This window comes from Cynocephalus volans, chromosome 2 (genome assembly GCF_027409185.1).
Source record: "Cynocephalus volans isolate mCynVol1 chromosome 2, mCynVol1.pri, whole genome shotgun sequence".
Lineage (NCBI taxonomy): Eukaryota > Metazoa > Chordata > Mammalia > Dermoptera > Cynocephalidae > Cynocephalus > Cynocephalus volans.
The window spans coordinates 66,753,666-66,778,330 of NC_084461.1; the positions used below are offsets into that span (position 1 = coordinate 66,753,666).

Consider the following 24,665-nt stretch of genomic DNA (forward strand, 5'->3'; position numbering starts at 1 on the left):
AAAATAAAAACAAGCTCACCATCAACAGATAACTACTGTTAACATTTCTATTCCAGTTCTCATGTCTATACGTTTTCATGCTGAATTTTGAAGTCTTCAAAATACACTTTCACTTTCATGTATAAATGTTAGTCTGTCCTTGTTAAACATTGCAAAGATACTCTTACTAGAAACTACTGTGTATATTAGACTGCAAGACATGTTTAAATATAAGGGCAGAAGGTCATTTTGAACATACCCACTAACTCAGGGTTAGAACTGAACGCTGCCATAAATGCCATGTTTGTGTTCCACTCCACAACCACTGTATGTACTCGTGTAATTACACTGGAGATAACACTTGAGGCTTAAGTTCTTCCAGGGCATCGCGTCCTTCTTCAGTAATCTTGAATCCTTGGCCTTGGACAAATATTTGGGCGTTGAACGTATTTTGGCGGCTTAAGTGAGTAATGGTGCATGATCCCAGGCAAGGGAGTGGTAGATCAGGATCGGGGCCCCGCGGGTTGCAGAGAGCTACGGTGCGCGAGGTAGGTTTGAAACCTGAACGAGTAGCAACCTCATTATTATTATTTTATTTTATTTTTTCCTTTTTTGCTTCTCGGTGTTTCCACCCATTAGGGAGAACAATCTCGACCATCTCTTCCGCTGGGCAGGTTCCCAATGGGCCGCTGGTGGGAATAAAAGGCTGGTGGGCGGGTTCCCGGCCCGAGGCCCGCGTTGGACCGCGCCTTGGCTGGGGAAACGCACCCCGCTCCCTGCGGCGGGTATAAAGAGGCTGACTGCGGCCGCCGGACAGCTCCGAGATTCGCAGGCGGCAAAAGCTCGCTTCGTTAGTCCCCATCCGTGCCGAGTACCCGTCCAGACACCACGAAGATGGCACCCATTGGGGGCACCAAGGCCAAGAAGGTGAGTGTCCAGGGGGCCGAAGGACTCCCTCAGTCCCGGCCCACCGGTCCCGCAGCCCAGCCTCGGGTAGCACAGAGGGGCTCTCGGAGCCCGGTTGGGGGCCTCGCATCCCCCTTTCCCCCAGCCTTAGACCGGAAGGTGCTCCCAGAACTTCTCCTGCACACCCCTAGGCGCCTCTGAGCCTTCTGCCCCATGTCCAGGGCGCGCCAGGGCCCCCCTCTCCCTCCTCCATCCCCAGCCCCGCTTTGGACCAGAGTGCGCCCCAGATCTTTGTGATCCTTGCTTCCGGGACCCAAGGACGCCCTCCGAGCCATACCCGACTCCAGGGCGCACCCAGAGCTCCCAGGCTCCCAACACCTTCTGAGTCCAAAGAACTCTTTCAGAGATGCTGCTCCTAGACTCGCAGACGCGATTTCCAGTCCCCTTGGCGGTGGCACAGCTGGCGCCCCGCAGCGCGCCCTGGGCGGGGGCGGGAGGGCTGCGGGGAACTCGGAGTCTGTGCCCCGGTCCCCTGCGCGCTCCCTCGGCGCCCTGCGCGGGCCGGATCGCCAGGAGCGCGCGGCGCCGGCGCCGACCGTTTCCTGCCTGCGCCCGACCCGCGCCGCGGGCTCTCGGGGCCGCCTCCGCGCCAGGTTCTCGCTGCGCCACCCCGGCCGCAGCACCCGAGGCTCAGGCGTTGGTCCGACCATGGTAGGTTTCCGCGATCACAGAAAATGCACCACGCGAGCCTCAGAAACGCGGTTTAAGAAAAAATGGCCAGAGTGGCTATAAGATATTGAGAAGGGCTGTTAATAAGATTTTAAAAACCAAAAACCCGGCCGGTCTCTTCGCTTTCCCAGTGGCTTGTTGGGACAAGTGTTTTCAGTCCCGACATTTGGCCTTCGTCTACTTCGGGGAATGGATGGATAGATAGATGGACGGACTGCGGGAGTATAGTTGGACGGGTGGGAAAGGAGAGGATGGTGGGAAGAGGGACTATGCCTGACCCTTTGGTATCAAATCGGGCAGCCCCGGGCCCGGCGCCAGTGACAGAGGCCCCAGGGAAACGGGAGGGAGGCAAAGGAGTCCAGGACGACTGTAACCCCTCGACTGTAAGGACCATTAGGGCAGGTCCACCTCTCATTCTCAGTGCCCATACTGCTGGGAAACACACCCCCCCCCCCGGGGGGTTTGCACGGTTTCTAAAGGTGTGATCCCTCAAATTAAAAAAAAAAAAAAAAAAAAAAAAAAAACCCACACAAAGAAAAAGGTTAATTCGGTTAAATATTTCAAATGCCACGTAGCATTAATGTATGGCATGGAGAGGATGGTGAGATAGCAAAGGATTATAGTGTGTAACCAGTTCAAGTAGGTTGAGAATTTCTGACCATCCATAAATCTACTAAATGAATAGTCCATGTAGACTGAGAAGGATGATTCCTATAGACATTTACTTATTTGTTTACTCATTTTTGGTTTGGCCCCATTGACATAACCATGGATTCTAACCCACTTCCCAAACGCAAACTCAGAAAATTTAACATTTTAAAAATTATTTTTCATAAATTATCTAAGCAACAGATGGACATATGATTTTTTTTTTTTTTTTTTTTTTTGTCTTTTTCGTGACCGGCACTCAGCCAGTGAGTGCACCGGCCAGTCCTATATAGGATCCGAACCAGCGGTGGGAGCGTCGCCGCGCTCCCAGCGCCGCACTCTCCCGAGTGCGCCACTGGCTCGGCCCTGGACATATGATTTTTAAAAAAACTTTCTTCTGTAACCTTGTTGAGTACGACTGTGTTAAAACATGGACAATAACATGTCTACACATCTGAGTTAAAATTAAAATATGTGTTACAAAGCTAACACATCTTCATTTTAAACAATAAGGAAAAGTACAAAAACCAGACTTTTCTTTTCCTCTATTGAATTACCTTGGTGCTTTTTTGTTTTTCAAAAATCAATTGGCATGTAACGAAACACTCCAGACTAATGAAATTAAATGTCAAAAGTAAATAATATAATATGCTTCTCTGTAACATAAATAAATAAATAATAAGGAAAAGCACAAACAACAGGCCTGCTAAATTTTAGGATATATTCTGTTAGTCTGTTGTCTAGGCAAATTTATACTTTTTAAACAAAAACGGGCTGACATTGCACATATAATTTTGTAATACTTTTTTACAAAATATTTTTCATAGCAATATTCAACCTCTTATTTAAGAAAAAACCTGTTTAGCTTAGGAACAGAAAATTCTTAAGTCTGGGTGATTTGAAAATGCAGTAGAATCTAAGAGATAGTATTTCCAGATGTAATTGCTCTACAAGTTTATAAACATCGTGGTAATTGAATCACCACAACCCACCCCACTGCCAAATATCAGATTCTTAGCAATGCTGTGCATTAAAATGGTGTGATACGAAAGTTTGAGAACATATATACATTCAATGAGAGCTGCTAACTGCCAAAATGTCATGAATTATTTCACCCAAATGAAAGTAACAGGTCATGGCTCATTTTTGTGACCCTTGTTCATGTTCTTGATATAATTGCACTGGCAGCAGTATATATTAGACACATTGTCATCATGACAAGTGTTTGGATTTCAAAATTACATATGAGCAAGTCTGTATTTTTGCAGTTATTGGTTATCTTTTGGACTTCCAGGCCTGAAATTTTTTTTTATCCTAAAGGGGTATTAGAGAACATGTAGCATAATCCTCCCATTTTACTGCTCTAAGGTGCAAATGTGAATTGTTTCAGCTGTCCAAATGGCATGGGGAGGGGCAGTGGAGGTGAAGACGATTAAAACTAGGGAGGCTCTAAGAAGGTGATGAGGAATTAGGATGCAAAATCCTGTGAATGCCTCTCACAGATTTATGTAACCCTTCTTATTATATATGTATTTGTTTACATATATTATATATATACTTGTTTGATTCACCAATATTGATAGTAAATGGAACACAATAGGTAAAAACGCTCCAAGTTATTCCTTTACACGACATAGTTTTTTCAGGGCTGTACCACCCCACCCCAGCCCCAGACCATTTAAAATAAAATCTAGATCTCATTTAAGGATAAAAGAGGAAGCCCTGTGCTCCCCATCTGGGAGACTTTGTGTAAATTACCTGGGGATTCTGGACCTTAATTCCTCATTTGTAAAATCAGAGAGAGCCACCTAAACTGAATGTTGGGTACCTTTTATTTTTATAGTCCATGATTCTTTGAAATTACAAAAATGGTTACACTAGAAAATTACTTTTTAATTTACAAAACCCTTTTTAAATGTTCAACTCATTTAAAATGGAATAGGTGTGGAGATTGGGCTGCAAATCATTTTACAAAGACTTGTCTCTTCTTAGAATACAGAACGTGCACATTCATAAACTCCTGGACTCCATAACATAGCTACTCTTATGTAAACCGAATTTTTACTCCAAAGATAGAAGTCTTTAAGTGATTTAGCAACCTTTGTGATAGAATCTTCTTCTGTCTTTACCAAGTGTCTTGTTACCGTCAACACGCTCTCTTGCCCTCTCACACTAAGCAAATGACCCAAAAGTCCATAAGTTGGCGCAAAGATTGGTAGCTTTATTCAGATAACTGGCATCTGCGGAGTGACCAGGCTAAAATCATCCCACCTTCTGATGCTTGTTCTGGGATTTATAAAGGGGAAGAGGTGGGAAGGTGAGGTAAGAATTTTGTCCTGCAGGCAAAGGGGAAGGCTGGTCATGGGATCAGCAAAGGGTCTAAGTCAGATGTCAGGGTCCTGTGATGGACTGGGTGCTTTGGCCTCATGGAATCTGCAATTGGTGGACTGGTCAGTTTCAAACTCTTGATGTTATCTCGAGAAGGACTCCTAGAAAGAGCTCAAAGAATCACTGGAACATAAAAATATCTGACTCTTACCTTTAACTAACGTGGACACAATTTTCCTTTAAGCCAGAAGGTGAGTTAATAATCATATAGGGTGTTTTGCCTTTCTCTTGGAATTCCTTTGTTTGCAGTTGATTAGGAAAGATAAGAAAAACAAGAAAACATAGCTTCAATTCTTAATTTTAGGCACACAAGATTTAAAGTAAATCAACATAAGAGGGTGTAGTGGGAGATAACCAGAAATAAACTTTAGAGAGATCCTTTTGGGGCATGATTTCGTCCCCTGGCAGTTTCAGCCATATGTTCAGTTTCTCAGTTCCTGTGCTAACCTCAAGGAATTGGTGATTATTGGTTCTAAGTTAATGGATAACTGAAATTTTCTGTTTGGTCTTAGTTACCCAAAAGATGGCCATTCTCTGGCTAAGGTCCCCTTCATTGTTACTTTTCAGTTCCAAAATTCCTTAATAGCGTTATATGCCACTTCAACTGCTTTAACAATTTTAATCTTCTCTGTAGTTTACTGATAGAGTAAAACTAGGATTCACCATTTTAAGAATCTGTGCTTATGTATAGATTTGAGGCTTTACAACAAAATCTTTTAACTTAATCCCTCAGCAGATAGTTCTTAAAACATAACATCCTCCCACAATATTCTTCAAATATTCTTTAATGTGTTCTAAAAGACACCCCCTCCTCCAGCACATACACATGCACACACAAATTTTTATTATAGGAACATCCTGGTTGTTTGTCTTATAGATAGCCATAAATTTATATATAAAATATATATGTATTTTTTTCTGAGAATTCTAAAAATAAAATCATACTTCTCAAGAAATCTTTTAGCAAAAATACTGAGTAGAAAATTGTCTTAAAAACTCAAATACCTCCTTTTTTCCTCCTCATCTATAATTTTAGGGCATCCTAGAACGTTTAAACGCTGGCGAGGTTGTGATTGGAGATGGAGGGTTTGTCTTTGCACTGGAGAAGAGGGGCTATGTAAAGGCAGGCCCCTGGACCCCCGAAGCGGCTGTGGAGCACCCAGAGGCAGGTTGGTACAGAGCTCTATTCTAAGGTCTAATGAAGAGCACTGCATTGAAGACATAGGTCTCCTGTGATTGGTTTGGAATAATGTAATGGAAGGGAGGATTTTAGAAGAGTTGAATGGTCTGGGAAGAGAAAAGTGGGAGAGGCCATTCTAATTTGATGGCTTTGTTTTAGAGGGTAGATGAAGGGGATTTGAGCTGTATGTGCCTGAGATAGGAAGGCAAGATGAAATAGTGGAAGTGAGGTTGCTCAGGTTGCGATGCAAAACACTTTTAAAGTTGAGTCTTTCAGATGAAACTAAATGAAGTTCTAGTGGATATTATACAAGATGAACAGTTTTTTAAAATGTTTATTAAAGAAGAGCAGGGCTGGCTGGTTACCTCAGTGGTTAGAGCACAGCCTTATAATACCAAGGTCATGGGTTTGGATCCCCATACCAACCAGCCGCCAAAAAATAAAATAAAGAAGAGCGTATTTTATTGAACTCAGTGACAAAGGATAGAAACTAACAATGAACATAAACAGATTAAGAGATAGCACAGCTTTGAAATGAAGCATATATTTGATCCAGACTGCCTGGATCAAATCCTGACACAACCACTTGGCTGTGTGGCCTTGATGAAATGATTTAGCTTCTCTGGGCCTTAGTTATCTGTTCTATAAAACTGACATAATATTAACATGTACCTGATAAGGTTTTTAAGATGATTAAATAAGTTATATGAAAAAGTATTTAAAATAGTGCCTGGCACATGTTAAACACTATATGTGTTAACTATTGCTATTAGGTTAGCTGAGTTGTTTCTTCTCTTGACTATGTTCTTGGTTATATTAATCTATTTCTGCTGAAGAAGTACAGAAGTACAAATCACACAATCCCTAAACAGTATCCAAAGTAAAAGAGCTATATTCACACTGTGAAGCCCAGCAAATGTATACAACTTTTATATTTCCAAACAAAAGTAGAAATAATACTGTGTTCTGCCCTAAAAAAAAAAATGGAGAAGACATTAGAAGGCTTCGGAAGCTCAAATTTTAGTTTCACCAGTGGAGTTTGTTTAAAATTACAGATTCCTAGGCCCCACTTACAGAGACTTGCGTTCATTAGATCCTGGAAGGGGTCTAGGAACATGTATTTATAATCATTGTACCCCGTGATTGTGAAGTAAACCACACTTCAAGAAGCATTGCATCTAAAGGGCTTTAAGGAACACAATGGGTAATCAATTGACCTAGAATGAGAATTTCAAATAGACCTCTGGTTTGCTTCTTATGGTCTGCTTGCTGAGTTAAACTCAGAATAAAACATTTAATGGGCCAAACGGATATTATTGATAAACAACCCTTGCCCAGACCCTGTCATGTGGACAAAATAAGACTGGTTTTGTTTTGTTTTTTTAAAGATGAGCGGTAAGAGGATCTTAACCCTTGACTTTGTGTTGTCAGCACCATGCTCACCCAGTGAGCTAACCGGCCATCCCTATATGGGATCCAAACCCAGGGCCTTGGTGTTATCAGCACCACACTCTCCCGAGTGAGTCACGGGCCAGCCCATAAATAAGAATGTTTTTTAAACCACAAGTTTGAATTTTGTTAGCCACATTAAAAAAAAAAAAAAAAAACTTATGTATTAGAGGAGCTCAGGAGAAACTGCTCTGATATGTTCTTTGGTTTTATTAATGCGGAAATAGCACATTTTATCTATTGGCCATCTTTGTCCTTAGTATTTTAAGCTTGTTTAGGTATGTTGAACATTTGCTCTACTTTTTCTTCTCGGAGGCCCATGCTTTTCAAGAATTTACAAAAACTCCATGATACTGAGTTGTTAGATTTAATACCTTCTGCTACAGACTGAAATCCCATATATTGGACTCTGTCATAATCTGTTTCAAATACTGTCAAGCACAGTGGACGATGAGACACATCAGAAAAGACAAATCTCCGGGGCCAGCCCGTGGCTCACTCGGTAGAGTGCAGTGCTGATAACACCAAGGCCACGGGTTCGGATCCTATATAGGGATGGCCGGTTTGCTCACTGGCTGAGCGTGGTGCTGACAACACCAAGCCAAGGGTTGAGATCCCCTTACCGGTCATCTTTTTAAAAAAAAAAAAAAAAGAAAAGAAAAGACAAATCTCCTGTAACACATCTTCACAGGACCGTTCTCATAGGACAGTGGCTGTATTTAGACTTTTTGGGGAGGTGAAAAGTGTTTAAAACATTTATGCTCTGAATGAGAGGGGTGATCAGTTTTCATGCTATTTTATACAAATGAATTTGTGTATCTGCAAGTGCTTTTATGATTTAGACTGAGTGGTAGCTAAAATTGATATAGAACCTGAAGAGTTTTCTTGCAAGCTGGATTTCATCTGAAACATTTTTATATATCAGGTTCCCAGGCCTGATTTTTTAGTGCTGAAGGCAGTGAGAAAGAGAAGATTATGCCACAGGTCTACAATACCTTATCCAAACAATTTTGGGGCCAAATGTGTTTTGAAATCCAGAAATTTGGGGATTTTAGGAAGTTAATACAGTTCATATTCTGTATATTATGTAATACTCCCATTGGGCCCTGAAGCAGCCCTTGTAATCAAACTCATTAGTACTTTTTTGCACAATAATGTATGACTACCCACACTAGTTGGTATACAATTATAAGTACCTTCATGTTAGTTCAGGTAACATTTTGCTCCCAAATGATTTTGCTGCAAACTTACTATTCTACTGAAGAAACATTGCAGAATTTTACTTGCCCTTTTAGAGTTTGCTGTAAAATTTCAAAAACTTGCATTTCTCAAGCTATATTTGGAAGGTTAATATTCAACTATCCTCTGTATATATATATAACCATGTAACATTTAGCATCTATGATGTTAAAATAAAACTATAATAATGAGGAGTTTAAGGCCATAAAATGAAGGTAATTAATTAGTGTAAGTGGTGTCATTGTTTCATAGGGACCAGTCACATCCTATTCTTGGTAAGAGGATGAATCCAGGATGAACCTTATAATAAGGGAAAACAGGAATTAGAAGTTAAAAGGATATCCAGAAATTATTGGCCTAATTCTCCTGCTAAAGTTTATGTCCAAAGTCATGGTTCTTGTGCCCAGTGGAAGCAGCATTGAATTCAGCAATGAATTCAGGTTTGCTGGGTCTGGAGGAGTTTGAGGAATATGCAGTTATAATACTTGGTGAGTCTAAGATTGGTCATACTAATAGAAGCACTACAGCTTTAAGAAGCATGATGGAATAATGAAATCAATTAAGAACGAGGAGTTTGGGGTCATTGCCCTCTAGAAAAATCTGATAAAAGCCTATAAACCTTCTGCACTGTAAAATGTACATGTACACAAACATTTGCATACCTTTCATGGTTTTTTCACAGAAGCTCTGGAAATCCACCCTGCGACCACGTGGGTGGACTTCCTGGTTATAAACTGTTCCATCCTAATATCCAGGAACCTAATCTATAGGCCCTTTTCCCCTTTCCAACCATAGCAGCTCCGTGTTTATCTGATTGATACATGGAGACTCCATATAAGATGTATTTCATTGGTTCTGTTGCTAATTATAACAAGTTTGAGCTGGCTGGTTAGCTCAGTTGGTTAGAGCACTGTGCTAATAATACCAGGGTCTGGGGTTTGATCCCTGTACCAGCCAGCCACCAAAACAAAAAACCAAAAAACCCAAATTTGATGCCCACTAATTTAAGCATGCTTTTAAGAACTAAACTTTGAGAACTAAAGTTTTCATGACTCTAAAAATCATGAAAAAGAGGGCTATCTGGTTAGCGCAGTTGGTTAAAGTGTGGTTCTGATAACACCAAGGTCAAGGGTTCAGATCCTATACCAACCAGCTGCCTAAAAATAAAAAAAAAATTTTAAATAATGAAAAAGGCTTCCTTCCAAGCTTAGAAAGTATTTTCTAAAATTCAAAAGCTTTTTTGCTTATTTTTTCATTTAAAAACAAAAACTGAGGCTTCTATGTTCTAGAAGCATACAGAATGGATGAGTATAACCTCATTTCCAGTCTTAGCCCTTAAAGGTCTAAGAACTCCAGTGACCAAGCAATTTCCTAGCCTCTGATAGAGTTGCTCCTTGACCCTTGGATTGTATAGGCCTTGAAATTTCAGAATAAATTTGAGGGACTGATATAGGATTGCTGATTCCTTTCTCTGCGTGGTTAATTTCCCTGACAAAACAACACCATTTAAGTCTCACTCTCATTTTATAAAATGAATATTTTTCCACTGTCTCAGAATGGCAGTCTCAACAAGGCTGAAAACAAGAATTCATTGGAGAATGTTTTTGTTTGTTTTTTTTAAATGCCTGTGCCACACCCCAAACCAATTAAATTAGAATGTATGTGGATTTGACCCTTATATCCGTAATTTTTAAAAACCTTGCAGGGGATCTAATGGGCAACCAGGGTTTAGGACCACTATTTTAGAGCAAAGGATAATTCTTTAAATTGAATACATTTAGCTATATGGAAAAATATTCCCACGATATTTCCTCCTGCTGGTGAAACTCTGTCACTCAGCATTCATCCATGGACCTGTGTTTGGGAACCTTGCTGCAATTCTTATTCCACCCTGCTGTAAGAATTATCTTTCAGAAACACTGAGCTAATCACATCACTCAATTGCTTAAAAATGGTAGACGTTTCCCTGATGCCTGCAGTCTGGAGCCTGGACTCCTTGGAATGATGTGCTAGACCATTTGTACTCTGTCCTCCAGCCCCTTTCCAATTCAGCTCCCACCACTGCTCCAACATATCCTCAACTCCAGACACTCAACTACTTGTCATTCCCCCAAATGCCAAGGCTTTTCCTGCCTCATTGTCTTTGCTCAGGCTGTTCCCTCTGCAGGAAATGCCCTTCTCTACCTTCTCTGCCTGGCAAAAAAGTGCTGAATTCTTTGAAGTGCTGCTCAGATGATTCCTCCTCTGTGGGACCTGCCTTGTCCCTTTGTCTCTTGTCCATGGTAGAAATAATCTCCACTTCCTGCATAGCCCAGCCACACAGTAGTCAGTTATTCTTGGATGAACTGTGAAGTGCTCCAAGGACAGGGCAATGGATTGTTCATCCTTATCTCTGTGAGTGCCTTCCACAAATACAGTCAGTGAATAATGAATAAAATAAACAATGTACAAAATGAGCAAATACAGGAATGTGAGCTCTGCCTCTGACCACCCATTCATCTAGCCATAGCAGGTTTGCAGGAGTTTCCAAGAAACCCCAGATCTGCCTCTCATTTATCCCCCTAGATATGCAAATGCCAAGCAACCAGATATGTAAGCAGTTCTTTTCATGTGTGTTTATCTGAGAGCCATTTGAAAACATCGTGGGTTAATATACTGATAGAAATGATACCTTTCCCCATTCACTCTCCCAGTTCGCCAGCTTCATCGAGAATTCCTCAGAGCTGGATCAAATGTCATGCAGACCTTCACCTTCTATGCAAGTGAGGACAAGCTGGAGAACAGGGGAAACTATGTTGCAGAGAAGATATCTGTGAGTAGCACCACCTGAGCAACTCTTAGAAGGGTGTCACAGACACACATTTCATCACCAAAGTTCTCATAGAGAAAAATGTTGAGCTTCTTCAGAGTTTCGTTTATTTCTAGTAATACAAAAATAAGAGACATGTAATAGTAATACAAAAATAAGAATAACACTTTTATGTTTTACCTGGAGTCTCTAAAATTAACAGAAAGGCATTTAATGAAGCAAATTAACAGAAAGGCATTTAATGAAGCAAATTAAAGAAGAGGTATTTTGTTGATTAATCCTTCTCCCAGTCTCTAAGTTAGTGAGTAAACTGAACATCCTTTATAAATTCTTACATCCTTACAGTTTTTTAATGTGGCATAGTGTAGGGGAAAAACCTGGATTAGTGCCCGATTCAGCTATGATCAACTTTGTGATGTTGGGCAAACTGTTTACCCCCACCAAGGCTGAGATTTCTTCATCTGTAAAATGAAAAGGAAGTTCTAAAATCCCATGAGTTTATTTGACCTACAGTGCTAGGTTCTGAGGGTTTTCTTTGTTTTGTTTTTTGAGGATAATGGTCAATTTTTAATGTCTGAATAATTAGAAAAGAACTTACTAGTCATGCATTTACCTTGTGCATGTATTTAATTGAGAAAATACATAATGACAAAGTCATGAATTCTTTAGTCATTTTAATCTTATTAATTATAAAAGCAAATCATCACCACCACCACTATTTGCTAGGTACTCTTCTAAGTATAATTTAGGCATTGGAAGATACCAGAACACATCCTTTTATGTAAAAACCTTTACCCTATCACCATCTTCGGTATGATGTCCTAGATACTACATTAGATTTATTGTTGTTATCACTATTACAGGTTGAGTATTCCTAATGTGAAAATCTGAAATCCAAAATGCTTCAAAATCCAAAATTTTGGGGGCGCTCACATGACACTCAAAGGAAATGCTCATTGGAGCATTTCAGATTTGAGATTTTTCAGATTAGGGATGCTGAACCAGTATAATGCTAATATTCCAAAATCTGAAAAAAAAATCGGAAATTGCACTTGTGGTCTCGAGCATTTCAGATAAGGAATACCCAGCTTGTGTTAGTGTTGTTGTTACTGCAAACTGCTCAACTTGGTAAAGCATTGAACTATTCCATAACTGTATTTTTCTGGAATAAAATCACTATTGTAAACACACAACTGAGATGTGGGTGTTTGAATAATAATTTTATTTCCATTTCACATGAAAATTTAGATGTATCATATATTCACCCATTTTAGGGGCAGAAAGTCAATGAAGCTGCTTGTGACATTGCCCGGCAAGTGGCTAATGAGGGAGATGCTTTGGTAGCAGGAGGCGTGAGTCAGACACCTTCATATCTTAGCTGCAAGAGTGAAGTTGAAGTTAAAAGAATATTCCAGCAACAATTAGAGGTCTTTATGAAGAAGAATGTGGACTTCTTGATTGCAGAGGTAAACAAATATATAATCAAAGGATTGGCCCATTAGCTCAGTTGGTTAGAGCATCTGATAACACCAAGGTCCAGGGTTCAATCCCTGTACCAGTACCCTTAGTACATTTTCTCCACCTCTTGCTTTCATGTGGCAAAAGGATTTATGTGGACTTTCATGAGGACTATGTGGGTTTAGTTGACAGTTATAACTAGTAATACTAATATTTAATTTTTGAAATCTTTCTCCATTTTAGGGCTTCTGCTAAACTTGGTTTAGTTAATCTAATATAATGTTTTCAAACATTTTGACTGCAATCCACAGTAAGAAATCACCATTCTATTCTATTCCGTTTAAGAGTTTGAAAAACACTCATCTAGTGCTAATCAAGTTATTAAGCAATAGAATAAGTTTCCAAATTGTTTGGAGAGAAACAAGATTAAAAGTACGATATCCTTCACTTATTTCAGTATTTTGAACATGTTGAAGAAGCTGTGTGGGCAGTTGAAACCTTGAAAGCATCTGGCAAGCCAGTGGCGGCAACCATGTGCATTGGCCCAGAAGGAGATTTGCACGGTGTGACCCCTGGCGAGTGTGCAGTGCGCCTGGTGAAAGCAGGTGATGACAGATTTCAATCAGTTTGCTATTAGTGAATCTTTTAAAATAATATGTGTATTACCACTGGGCCTTTTGGTTAAGATCAAGTGTAGAATAATATACTAACAGAGAGCTGGCCAATTAGCTCAGTTGGTTAGAGTGCGATGTTGTAACACCAACGTAAAGGGTTTGAATCCCTACTGGCCAGCCACCAAAACAATAAAATAAAATAACATGAAAATACAAATGCACATCCATCTATAAATCACTGTATACTAATTCTGTTAACAGGAAAGCCATTAATTTACTTTTTTAGAATTATTGATAATATCATTATTGAGTCTCAGAGGAAAAAAGGTTTTAAAAAATGCACACACACCAAAAAAGGCAACTAGACTTATGCAGGTTTAACACCTAGACGTGAGAATGTTTTAGTAACTTAAAGGAAGCATTAGGATAAGTTGTGTTTTATTTTGAGCTTATCTCAAATAGAGGTCTTTAAATATTAACAACGTTAATTGCCCTCTTTGCCAAGGTTTTTCCATTCTCACAAATTACTAGTATGCTTTGCTTTTCGTAATTGGTATAATAAATCAAAAATTCTTTGACATATCCAGCATCTCACTGTGGGTTAAAAAAATCCTTTGATATGAAATATAAACTACCTAATATATCTTTTCATATAATTTCCATCTCTAATATTGGGTTTTATTTCAATTAGGAGAAGCTCACAGACTGTTTTCAAAACTGCATCATTTTAAACCCAAGGAATAACTCAGTGTCAGTGGAAGAGTCCAACTTACTTTGTGTAACAGAAATTTTGACTGTCTGTTTAATTTCTGATTTTTATCCAACTCCTGATTTTTCATGAAAGTCACATTCATACTTGTCATTAGCAATAACAAATATGTAGATTTAGGGATAAAATTGTGTAATCCTAATTTTTGATGGAAAAAATATATAAATAGGGGAGAAGCAAGTAAACTTTCTTCAAAAAGATCAGAGAAGGGCCTTCATCATTTCCATTGTTAAATTAGCAGGGGTGCTTGGTCTGCATCTAATCCTTCCACATCATTCTGTTCAGAGTAGGTAGCCACAGTTTTTGACTGAAGAGCAAACAGCATAAATAGAAATGAAATTTTATTTATGGCTGAGTAATGCTAAACAGGGATGAACCTTGAAAACATCCTGCTAAATGAAATAAGTCTGTCACAAAAGGACAAATATTATATGACTTCACTTATACGAAATATCTAGAATGGACAAACCCACAGACAGAAAGTAGGCTAGAGGTTACCAGGAGTTGGGGTCAGGGAGAAATTGGGAGTTATTTATTAATGGGTACAGAGTTTCTCTGAGTAGATGAAAAATTTTGGAAATAGTGATGATGGTTGCACAACATCATGAATGTAATTAATGCCGCTGAAATGTACACTTAAAAATCGTTAAAATGCCAAATTTTATGTGATATATGTTTTAACACAATTTCTAAAATTCGAAAGAAAACAAAGAAAAGTTCTACTTAGGAATTTTTCCCATTTTGAGAGGATGGAATAAAAGAATTATAATGTCATGTTGCGTCCTCAAATCTTCTAGAGGAGAAAACTTCCAAAATCATGTCTAATGACAGCCATGATAAATCATCTTTGGTCCATGTATACAGTAATTAAGAACATAATGACCATAAAGAAAGTATTAAAAAAAAATGGAGGTATCTAAAAAATATTTTGTTCTCACTACCTCAAACTATACAGCAACAAATTTTACAGGAAAGCTATAAGAAGACAATCCTGTATAGTTGTGAATCTGAGGAGGCTAAATGTGAATGAAAAGCTTGTGGAAATGATTGATAGGCTGCTAACCACACTGAGTAGCTGAAGTCAAAAGATTTCAAGGTTTTTCTTCCAAAATACTGACCCTAGACACAAAATTCCTAGAAAACACATTTCTGAAAAACTTTTTTCTAAAGTATGTCATGCTATGGACCCAAGAAGGCTAGTGGAATTAGTAAACTTGCCTGGTGAAAGGGAACATTGATTTGCACCTCGAATGAGCAATATGGCAAGGAAAGGAACAATCTAGCAGCAAGGAGTGTTGAAAAATTACTGTGCTTGCATTGCAACATAAGGTCAAACGTTGAAAAATTGACTACTACTACTTGAAGTTAAAAAAAAGCTCTAATGATTTTTTTTTAAAAAAGATGGACAGCCAAGTGTGCCTAAATGACACTTCAGTTATACCAGACACTTCAAAGTACTTTTCACAGAAAGCACTTCCTGCCTGCTAGTAATCATTCTCTCTCCAAGCTAAGATAGGTTTGTGGGGAGTGAGGACCAAATGCTGTACTTCCAATTCATCAGTCCAAATAAAAGCGTCCCGATTATAGAGTGGAGAGCTGTGTATATCTGGTGCATCCCTAAAGCTGAAATGTCCTTCCACTTGCAGGAGCTTCCATCGTTGGTGTGAACTGCCACTTTGACCCCACGATTAGTTTACAAACAGTGAAGCTCATGAAAGAGGGCTTGGAGGCTGCCCGATTGAAAGCCCACCTGATGAGCCAGCCCTTGGCCTTCCACACCCCAGACTGCAACAAACAGGGATTTATCGATCTCCCAGAATTCCCTTTTGGTAAGACAGACATTTTATAAATAGCCTTAATATCTTTGTTTGGTAAATTTCAAATAAATCTACATAGAGTCATAGAGCTTTTTTCATAGTGAAGAAACAACTGCTTGTCTCTGCATCTCTTGTCCCAGTCTCTGTCCCTGCAGCCAAAAACCCTCTGATATTAGACAGGAGCAGAAGGAAAAGATGGGAACAGTTAGCTAAGAAGAGTTCTTATCTTAAATGTAAAATCAGAGGAGAATCAGCATCTAAATAGAGAGCCAATTAGTATACTTTTAAGTGGGTGAAAAAAAAGGATGCCCTCCTGGGTGGGAATCAGCAGACATTTGGTCTGGTTCCAGCTCTGCTGCTGAGTTCTGTGACCTTAGGAAAATCCTTGAATTCCTCTACATCTTAATTTTTTCCTCAGAAAAATAAGGTTAGACCAGTTATCTCCAAGGTCCTTTACTCCTATTTTGAATATTGCTTAGATGCTCCAGAGTTTGGGAAATGTGGGGAAGATACCATCATTGGGTTATCTGTAGAAACAAATTTTAATGGGGAGACCAAGCAGATAAGGTGAAAGAATACTTGCAGTCTAGGCAGAGGGATAGAGCCTCTCAGCATGTTTGACAAGTGGGTGTGAGTCCACCCCAAAAATCAAGCCATAGAGGTCAGCAGAGACAGAGCATGGCCAGCCTCCTGTTCCATTCTAAGGTCCTTATACCTATCCTATACTCCACAGGGCCTCTTGAAGAAGTAAGATATTATGAAATATAATAATTCTGGAAGAACCATGGAGGAAGATTAGCAAAGCCCTTCTGTTATTTATTGCTGTATGTCATAGTACTGCAAAACTTAGTGCCTTGAAAAAACAAATGTTTATTATCTTACGGTTTCTATGGGTCAAGAATTTGGGAACAGCTTAGCTGGGTGGCTTTGGGTCAGGGTCTCTTCCTCATATTGGAAGGGGCTATAGTCATCTGAAGGCCTGATGGGAGCTGGGAGATGTATTTCAAAGCTCACTAGATTGGCTGTTGGGAGTTGGTGTCAGTTTCTTGCTCTCTGTTGACTGGAGGCCTCAGTTCCTCAGCTCATGGGCCTTTCCATTGTGATGCCTGAGTGTTCGTATAACGTGGCAGCTGGCTTCCCCCAGCATGAGTGCTCCAAGAAACGGGAAAGCAGACACCATGTTTTTTATAACCTCACCTCCAAAGTCACATACCATCCCTTCTGCCATATTCTAATGATCTCATGGACCAACCCTGATAGGATGCAGAAGGGAACTGCACAAGGATGAGAAATTTAGAGGGCGGGGATCATTGGGAACCATCTTGAAAGCTGGATGCCACAGCATGCAAAACTGGACATATAAACACAAAGTAGCTAACAGTTTCAAAAACTTAAGAATTTGAATATTGATAACTTATTTAATTTATAGGACTGGAGCCCAGAGTTACCACCAGATGGGATATTCACAAGTATGCCCGAGAGGCCTATAATCTGGGGGTCAGGTACATTGGCGGGTGCTGTGGATTTGAGCCCTATCACATCAGAGCCATTGCAGAAGAGCTGGCCCCAGAAAGAGGCTTTTTGCCAGCAGCTTCAGAAAAACATGGCAGCTGGGGAAGTGGGTTGGACATGCACACCAAACCTTGGATTAGAGCAAGGTAAGTACCTTGAAACTATGTTTGCTAATCCAAACTCAATTAGATCTTTGCCCTTAGAGTTACACTCCAGTGGAGGACATGAATAGCAAACACGTAAACAAATTTTATGACAGGCAGCATGCAGGGCACCAGAAATATAGAAATTTAAAGCTCTGGACCCTGGCTTAGACACTAACGGTCCACCGGGGAAAGCCAGTGCATTATACTGTGGTAAGTGCTTTAGCAGAGGCATGGATTAAAAAGTAACAGGAGACAACAATGACTTTGTGCCTAATAGAAAGGTATTTTATAAGAAGGGGTTTGGGGACTGGGTTTTGCAGGCTAAGTAGGCTTCCACCAGGTAGAGAAGGAAGTGGGTGGAGGATGGGCCCTCCAAGCAGAGAGAGCAGTTCCGCTCCAGTCAGCAGACATTAATTCAGCACAGCTGTCAGACACTGTTGTGGATGCTGAGGTAGCAAGCTGGACAAGGCACAACCCTGTCCCCAAGGAGTTAACAGTCTAGTAGACAGATAAACAGGTAAGGTCAAATGGGTATAGTAAGTTCAAGGATGAAGATGTGCACAGGTGTGCAGGGTCTGAGCTGATGGCCCTCTGGGCAAAAGGCAGAGGGGGTGTTAATTAAGGATTTCTAAGAAAGCAGATGCCTGAGCTGAATTCTGAAGGAGGAATTACATTGCCAGACAAAGGAACGGCCTACAGGAAAGCACTGAGAGGTGAAAAGAGGATGGTGTGCTGAGAAACTAGAAGTTTGACAATACCTGAGACAGAATTTGATAGAAGACACATTCCAGGGGGAGGAGGAGGAATACTTTTATTCATGCTCATGAGCTATGTGCCACCTCATCCCTAGGCAGTGAAGAGCTTGTAGGGTGTCAAGCAGCCCAGAAAAAGGTTAGATTTGCAAGTGAGCATGTTGGAATAGTCTTGTGAGAAGCCTTGCTAAAAGGGATACCAGACATGTTGAGGCCTGAACTTTAAGGAGACAATGGAAACATAAAGGAAAAGGACAGAAGCAGAACCCACCGTCAGAGGTGCAGATGTGTTGTCTTGGGTTTTGGGAAGAGCAACAGATGTGACTCAGCTGGTTCATGAGGCAGAGACGCGCTAGAACATGAGGATGGGGAGGTAGTGTGCATTGGATAGAAAATATCCCTATTCTAACTTCTTAGCTTTTGATCCCTATATGAGGGTACTTCAAAAGTTGGTGGGAAAATAGAATTAAAAGATAATAGGAATCTTTCCACAAACTGTTTGAAGTACTCTCATACATATATTAAAAGAAGAAATTCAAAATAATACTAGACCTGCAGATTCGGGGGGGGGGGGGGAAGTCCAGATTAATGTGTGTGTTATCCAGAGTAATGTGTGTGTTAATGGACAAACTCTTAGAATGCAGATGGCTCTGTGGATGTAGTCTACCTCAGGGGCATAAGGACCAACACTGTGGGAGGAGTCTGATGTTGTACGTTTTGTTCGCACAGGGCTAGGAAGGAATATTGGGAGAATCTTCAGATAGCCTCAGGCAGGCCATACAACCCTTCATTATCAAAGCCAGATGCCTGGGGAGTGACCAAAGGAACAGCTGAGCTGATGCAGCAGAAAGAAGCCACATCTGAGCAGCAGCTGAAAGAGCTCTTTGACAGACAGAAATTCAAATCTGTTTAGTAGCCTCAGTGGAACCTGTTTTGGGTATATTCCTGTATGTTTGGGTCACAGTTCCTATAAATAAGGAATGGATGGTTAAAAAGCAATGTTTGTATTAATGTCAACTTGTACATATAATTAGTATTAGTGGATCAAAATAGAATTACAAATAGCACTTGACAATGTTGAAAGTATGCTTTAGAAGTTTAGTTAGAAGCTAAATAAATAGGAAATAAATCTTAAACAGGCTTACTAAGCACCCACCATGAGTAAGGTATTATGGAAAGCTGTCTCATAGGCAGAGTAATTCAGATGTTAATCCCACTTCAAGAAGTTGGTAGGCTACCAGGGAGGATGGGACATGAACTGTCATAAATGACTCAGCAACCAGCCAGGAATAGATAAAGTGCTATGGAAAGTGGCTTCTAAGCTCTTTTGAACATGACCCTTAGTAAGAAACTCAATTTATATAGTGACCCAGGAAAACATATGATATATAACCATTGAAATAAGGTGTGTGATCCATTCTGGTATTTTCTATTCTATTCCTGTCATATTTTATTAATAAAATATTCTGGTTGAAACCCTTCAAACTGATTTTTATGACCCATTAGTGGGTTTTGACCCACAGTTTGAAAAACATTTCCATGGGACACTTCAGATATGGGGACTCTCCTATTTAAGTTTATTCTTACAAGAAGGTCAGTCATATGGGGCCTGCTCAACAAGTATTCAAAGCTCAGAGTCCTGCTTTCAGATTTCTTCTATTTCCTGACCCACTTCTACTGCTAACAGATGGACCAACCAGTGGGTAGAAGGGAGGAGACATTACTGTTTTGGCCCCTCCATCCTGCTCGACACTGGATCCACCTAATGATTCCAGTTGGTAAGGCTGAGGAGCAGTGAGCTTGAGTTAGTTTGGTAGCTTAAAGTATAATAAGAAAAAAGAGATTGTCAAACTCTAGCCAGATTTCCTAGATTGAACTATGATATTTCTACCTGGTGATTTAATATCTACTCTCCTATGAGAGATCAAGCCTGAAGATGCAAGACTATTAGAATAAGAATGGCGGGGCTGGCCAGTTAGGTAAATTCATTAGAGTACAATGTTGTAACACCAAGGTCAAGGGATCGGATCCTGATACCGACCAGCCACCCCCCGAAAAAAAAAAAATAGAATAAACATGGCTACCCTTCATGTATTACAAAATAATTCATGCTGAGCGCGTTGGTGGTATAGTGGTGAGCATAGCTGCCTTCCAAAATAATTCATGCTGCTTTCTAGACATTCTTCAATTGGTTGACTGTTTTATCATTGTAATTTCTTCAGCTATTAAAAAAGAAGAGCAATGAGATTATATTGGTTGTATTTTTGTTATTTCAATTCAACAATTTGGTAAGTCCAACAAGAAATCTCTATATCTCAATTTCTCCATCTTTAAAAAAAAAAAAATACTATCTACTTACTTCACAGGTATGCTGGAATTTTAACAAAGGAGGTAGCAGTATTCAAACAAAATAAATTTCAAGAATTTTCTTACTAACAGAATTAATAATACACCCTTCTTTAGCCAATGTACAGAAAGAGAGCGAAAGCAGCACAACTTTCAGAGGTTGCATATGACTGAGGTGAAATGAGAAAACTCTTTGGGTTTTTTTGCAAAGTTCCTATCTACCATTCCCTTCTATTGTCAAACCTAGTTTAACATTTAAATTTTCACTCACAGATGGTAGAAACTTTAATGGAGGGCTGGCCAGTTAGCTCACTCAGTAGAGCATGGTGCTGGTAACACAGTGGTCAAGGGTTCAGATCTGCTAGGGGTTGAATGTGTCTCCCAAAGTTGCATGTATTAGAAATTTAATCCCCACTGTAACAGTGTTAGAGGGTGGCAAATCCTATTATGGTATTGAAAGGTGGGGCCTTAAAGAAGTGATTAGATTGTGAGGACTGTCCTCCTGAAAGGATTGATCCATTCATGGACTGATGAATGTGGTTCTGATGGCTTTAAAAGGAGAGCAACTGAGAAGATTATATCTCTCTTGCTCAAGCCATTCTCACCATGTGATAACCTGTATCACTGGAAAGTGGCCACGAAGAACGAGGGCCTCACCAAATGTGTTCCCTGGACTGTAGATCTCCCGAACTCTGAAACTAAGCAATAAATATTGTTTCTTTACAAATTACACAATTTTAGGTATTTCTGTTATAAGCAACAGAAACAGAGTAATACAGGATCCCTATACTGGCCAGCCTCCAAGAAAAAAAGAAAAAACTTTAAGGGACTTACTGTTCTATTCCTTTATATAATGCAAGTCCCTTTAATATTCTTTTCAGAACTTTATTGTCATACAAATTATTGTAACCTTTAGTCATTCTTTTAACCTTTGATTTATAAAATATTGCCTCAGACAGAACTGTTTATATGTCAACAGTGCCTCCTAGTGGTAAATCTCATGTTTTGAAAATTGTTTTGAAATTCAGCCCCTCCTCCAAGCACATTCTTTTTGTTTCCAGAAATCTTGTTCATTAAAAGGGAAGCCTCCTTTAATATCTGAGACATTTCTCACTGGTAAAGATGTTTTTATGGAACCAGAGCCAGAGGGACCTTAGAGATGAAAAAGCCAAACTCCCTTTTAAGGATAAGATTGCTAAGGCAGAATGCCAAGTCAGGAGGCACTTCTTCCTAGTTCAAGGCTGCCAAGAAAGATGGCTTTAGCTTAGCCTCTTGGTACAAGGAGAGGGGAACAAGGACAGATCGTTCACAAAAAAATTAGGAATCATCCATTTTCAACCAGGAAATAAAATAAAGAGCGTTGGCATTACTTAGGGTTAACATAAACTCACTAGACAAACTGTTGGCAGTTTATGGCCTAACAGGTCTTCAAGAACACTGTAACAAAGTATGTCTGGGGAAGATGGCCAAGACAATGAAGACCCATAACGTAGTGGACTGGAGGAGGATGGATCAAAGGCTTCAGTTCCCAACTTCTCCCAACGGGGGCAGCAGGTCACCAACAAGGAAATGCCTGAGGAGGCCTTCTGTGCTATGAACTTAAGCTATTTCATCAGCATAGGCTGTAACATCAAATGGCAGAAATATCTGTGGCCCTCTTTTTTGGTTAGGTCACTTTTTCCTATGGATCTTTGAATCACATCCAGGAGAACTCATTAAGAAAAACCTTATGTGTCTCCAAACAAATTCCCATTTACCCCAGAGACTCTTTTCCCCAGTTTTGAGCACATTGATGGCCTTGAGAGCATCACAGACTGTTTTCCCAAGTAGCCTCCCTGTTACTCAACAACATCCCCTCACCAGTCTGCAACCCCCCACATGTCACCTGCCAGGTGGACAACCTGACCCTTACACAACAAAGGAGGAAGAAAATTTGAAGAGAGAAAAGTAAGAGGCCCTAGGAACTGCTTCAGGAGCAGTATGCCTGATGGAGTGTAAAACAACAGAATTAGAAATAACAAGGCCCAATATTTCTAAACATCATCAGTAACAATTTTGTTTTTTTGTTTTTTTTTTGACAGCTGGCCAGTATGGGGATCTGAATCCTTGACCGTGGTGTTATACCACCACACTATTACCAGCTGTACTAATTGGCCAGCTCCAGGGACAAATGCTTAATATTCGAACAGAAAAGGACCAAAGGCAGCCAAATACAAGGACTTCTCACAGATGGTCAAAGGAAGTGCGGGATCATTTGGTGAAATTGGTGAGCGTGAGGTGAGGGAAAGCAATAGCCAGAAAATGCTTCCAATTTTCAAGAAGCCAGAGGCATTCTGTTGGCCTTGGATAGATGAAAGATTAAGGGGAAGGAAAGTGAGAGAGACAGATGTCATCATTTGTGCTGCTGTGAGCTACAGAAATAATGCCAAACAAGTACAACAAACCAGTAAAAATGGGTTAATCAATTAATTTTTTTTTTTTTTAAAGATGACCGGTAAGGGGATCTTAACCCTTGACTTGGTGTTGTCAGCACCACGCTCTCCCAAGTGAGCTCACCGGCCATCCCTATATAGGGATCTGAACCCGTGGCCTTGATGTTATCAGCACTCTCCCAAGTGAGCCACAGGCCGGCCCTGTGAACATTTCCTATGCAAATTTTTACATGAAGAGTTTAACGGAAACATATTGCTTACTTTTAATAAAAATGTATTTCTCCAAATGTCTAGAATTTCTTTAGTAGTCATCACTTACATGCAAACTGTTAAAGTAACATTTATAAATTATTCCTGTTTGTTCCTTTAAGCAGGTTCTGGTCCTATTCTGTGGTTATTTGTTGCAATTTACTACATGGCCTTGAAAGGAAAAAGCTGAATATCTTTTTAAATGGCTCAAACTTTTCCTCAGTTCAGCCACCATTCTTCCAATTATTTAGACTTAATGAGATTTTACTATTCTTTGGAAAAGTTAGCATCTCAAACTTCTGAACTGGCTTAGTGGAATTCAGCCATTTCTCAAAAACACTAGTGGCCAATTGAATGTGACAGAAGTGGCACCCTGCCAATCGCAGGCGTGGGCCTTCAGAAACCTGGCAGTCTCCACTTTTGCATTCAAGGCCCTGATAACACTCTATACAAAAGTCCAACTACCCTGCTGAAGAAGGTACCATCCCCAACTCACCCTGACCACACTGCAGCATCAGAACAAATGAATAGTGGTTGTTGTTTTAAGCCACTAGGTATTGTAATGCAAATATAAGTATCATACATTAAAAACATGAAACTTTGAAACAAATAGGAAACTTGTAAATTAACACAAAAAGTATACCAGGGGCAGAAGAAACAACTTATAGATCTACCACCAGCTCTCAGGACTGAATGGTGTTGAATGGATACAAAGGAAGTGACTGGTTTCAAAACAGCAGAAGACTCAGATCCAGTTTATAGGGAATTAAGAAAAAAGCACTTAGTGTAAAAGTAGAAACACGCAGGTTTAGAACAATCATTTCAGAAAATACAGTAACCCAGTGGTTTTCATTCCTGTCTATATACTCGAATCACCTGAGGCAGTTTTTTCTTTTTTTGTTTTTTTTTTTTTTGGTTTTGGTGGCTGGCCTGCTGCCCTTGACTTTGGTGTTAATCCTGGGCAGTTATGAAAGTACAGATTCCTGGGTCCCACCCATTAAGGTCCTGATTTAAATCATCTGGGGTGGGGTCCAAACTAGGTTCTGGAATACTCCTTCGGTATAGAACCACAGATTGTGAAGAATAAAAATAAGCTTACAACTGGAAGGTCAATGAAAGCAAGTAATGTTTTGGGAGACTGGGTTATTTTCTGTCAGGGAAAAGAGCTGGTAATGAGGGTACGGCTATAGGTCAGGAGAGAAAGGAAATAATCAAATAACAGGTAAGGCAAAAGAGAAAAGCA

The 24,665-nt window shown here is 40.0% G+C and overlaps 1 protein-coding gene across 1 annotated transcript; it reads left to right on the plus strand.

Moving 5' to 3' along the window:
- The first annotated feature begins 729 nt into the window (after positions 1-729).
- BHMT (betaine--homocysteine S-methyltransferase) lies at positions 730-20,539 on the plus strand. Its single transcript, XM_063086486.1, has 8 exons — positions 730-906; positions 5,687-5,819; positions 11,212-11,330; positions 12,602-12,793; positions 13,243-13,390; positions 15,815-15,997; positions 17,415-17,643; positions 19,125-20,539. The coding sequence occupies exons 1-8, from the start codon at positions 874-876 to the stop codon at positions 19,306-19,308; spliced, it is 1,221 nt and encodes a 406-aa protein (XP_062942556.1). The 5' UTR covers positions 730-873; the 3' UTR covers positions 19,309-20,539.
- Positions 20,540-24,665: the final 4,126 nt, after the last annotated feature.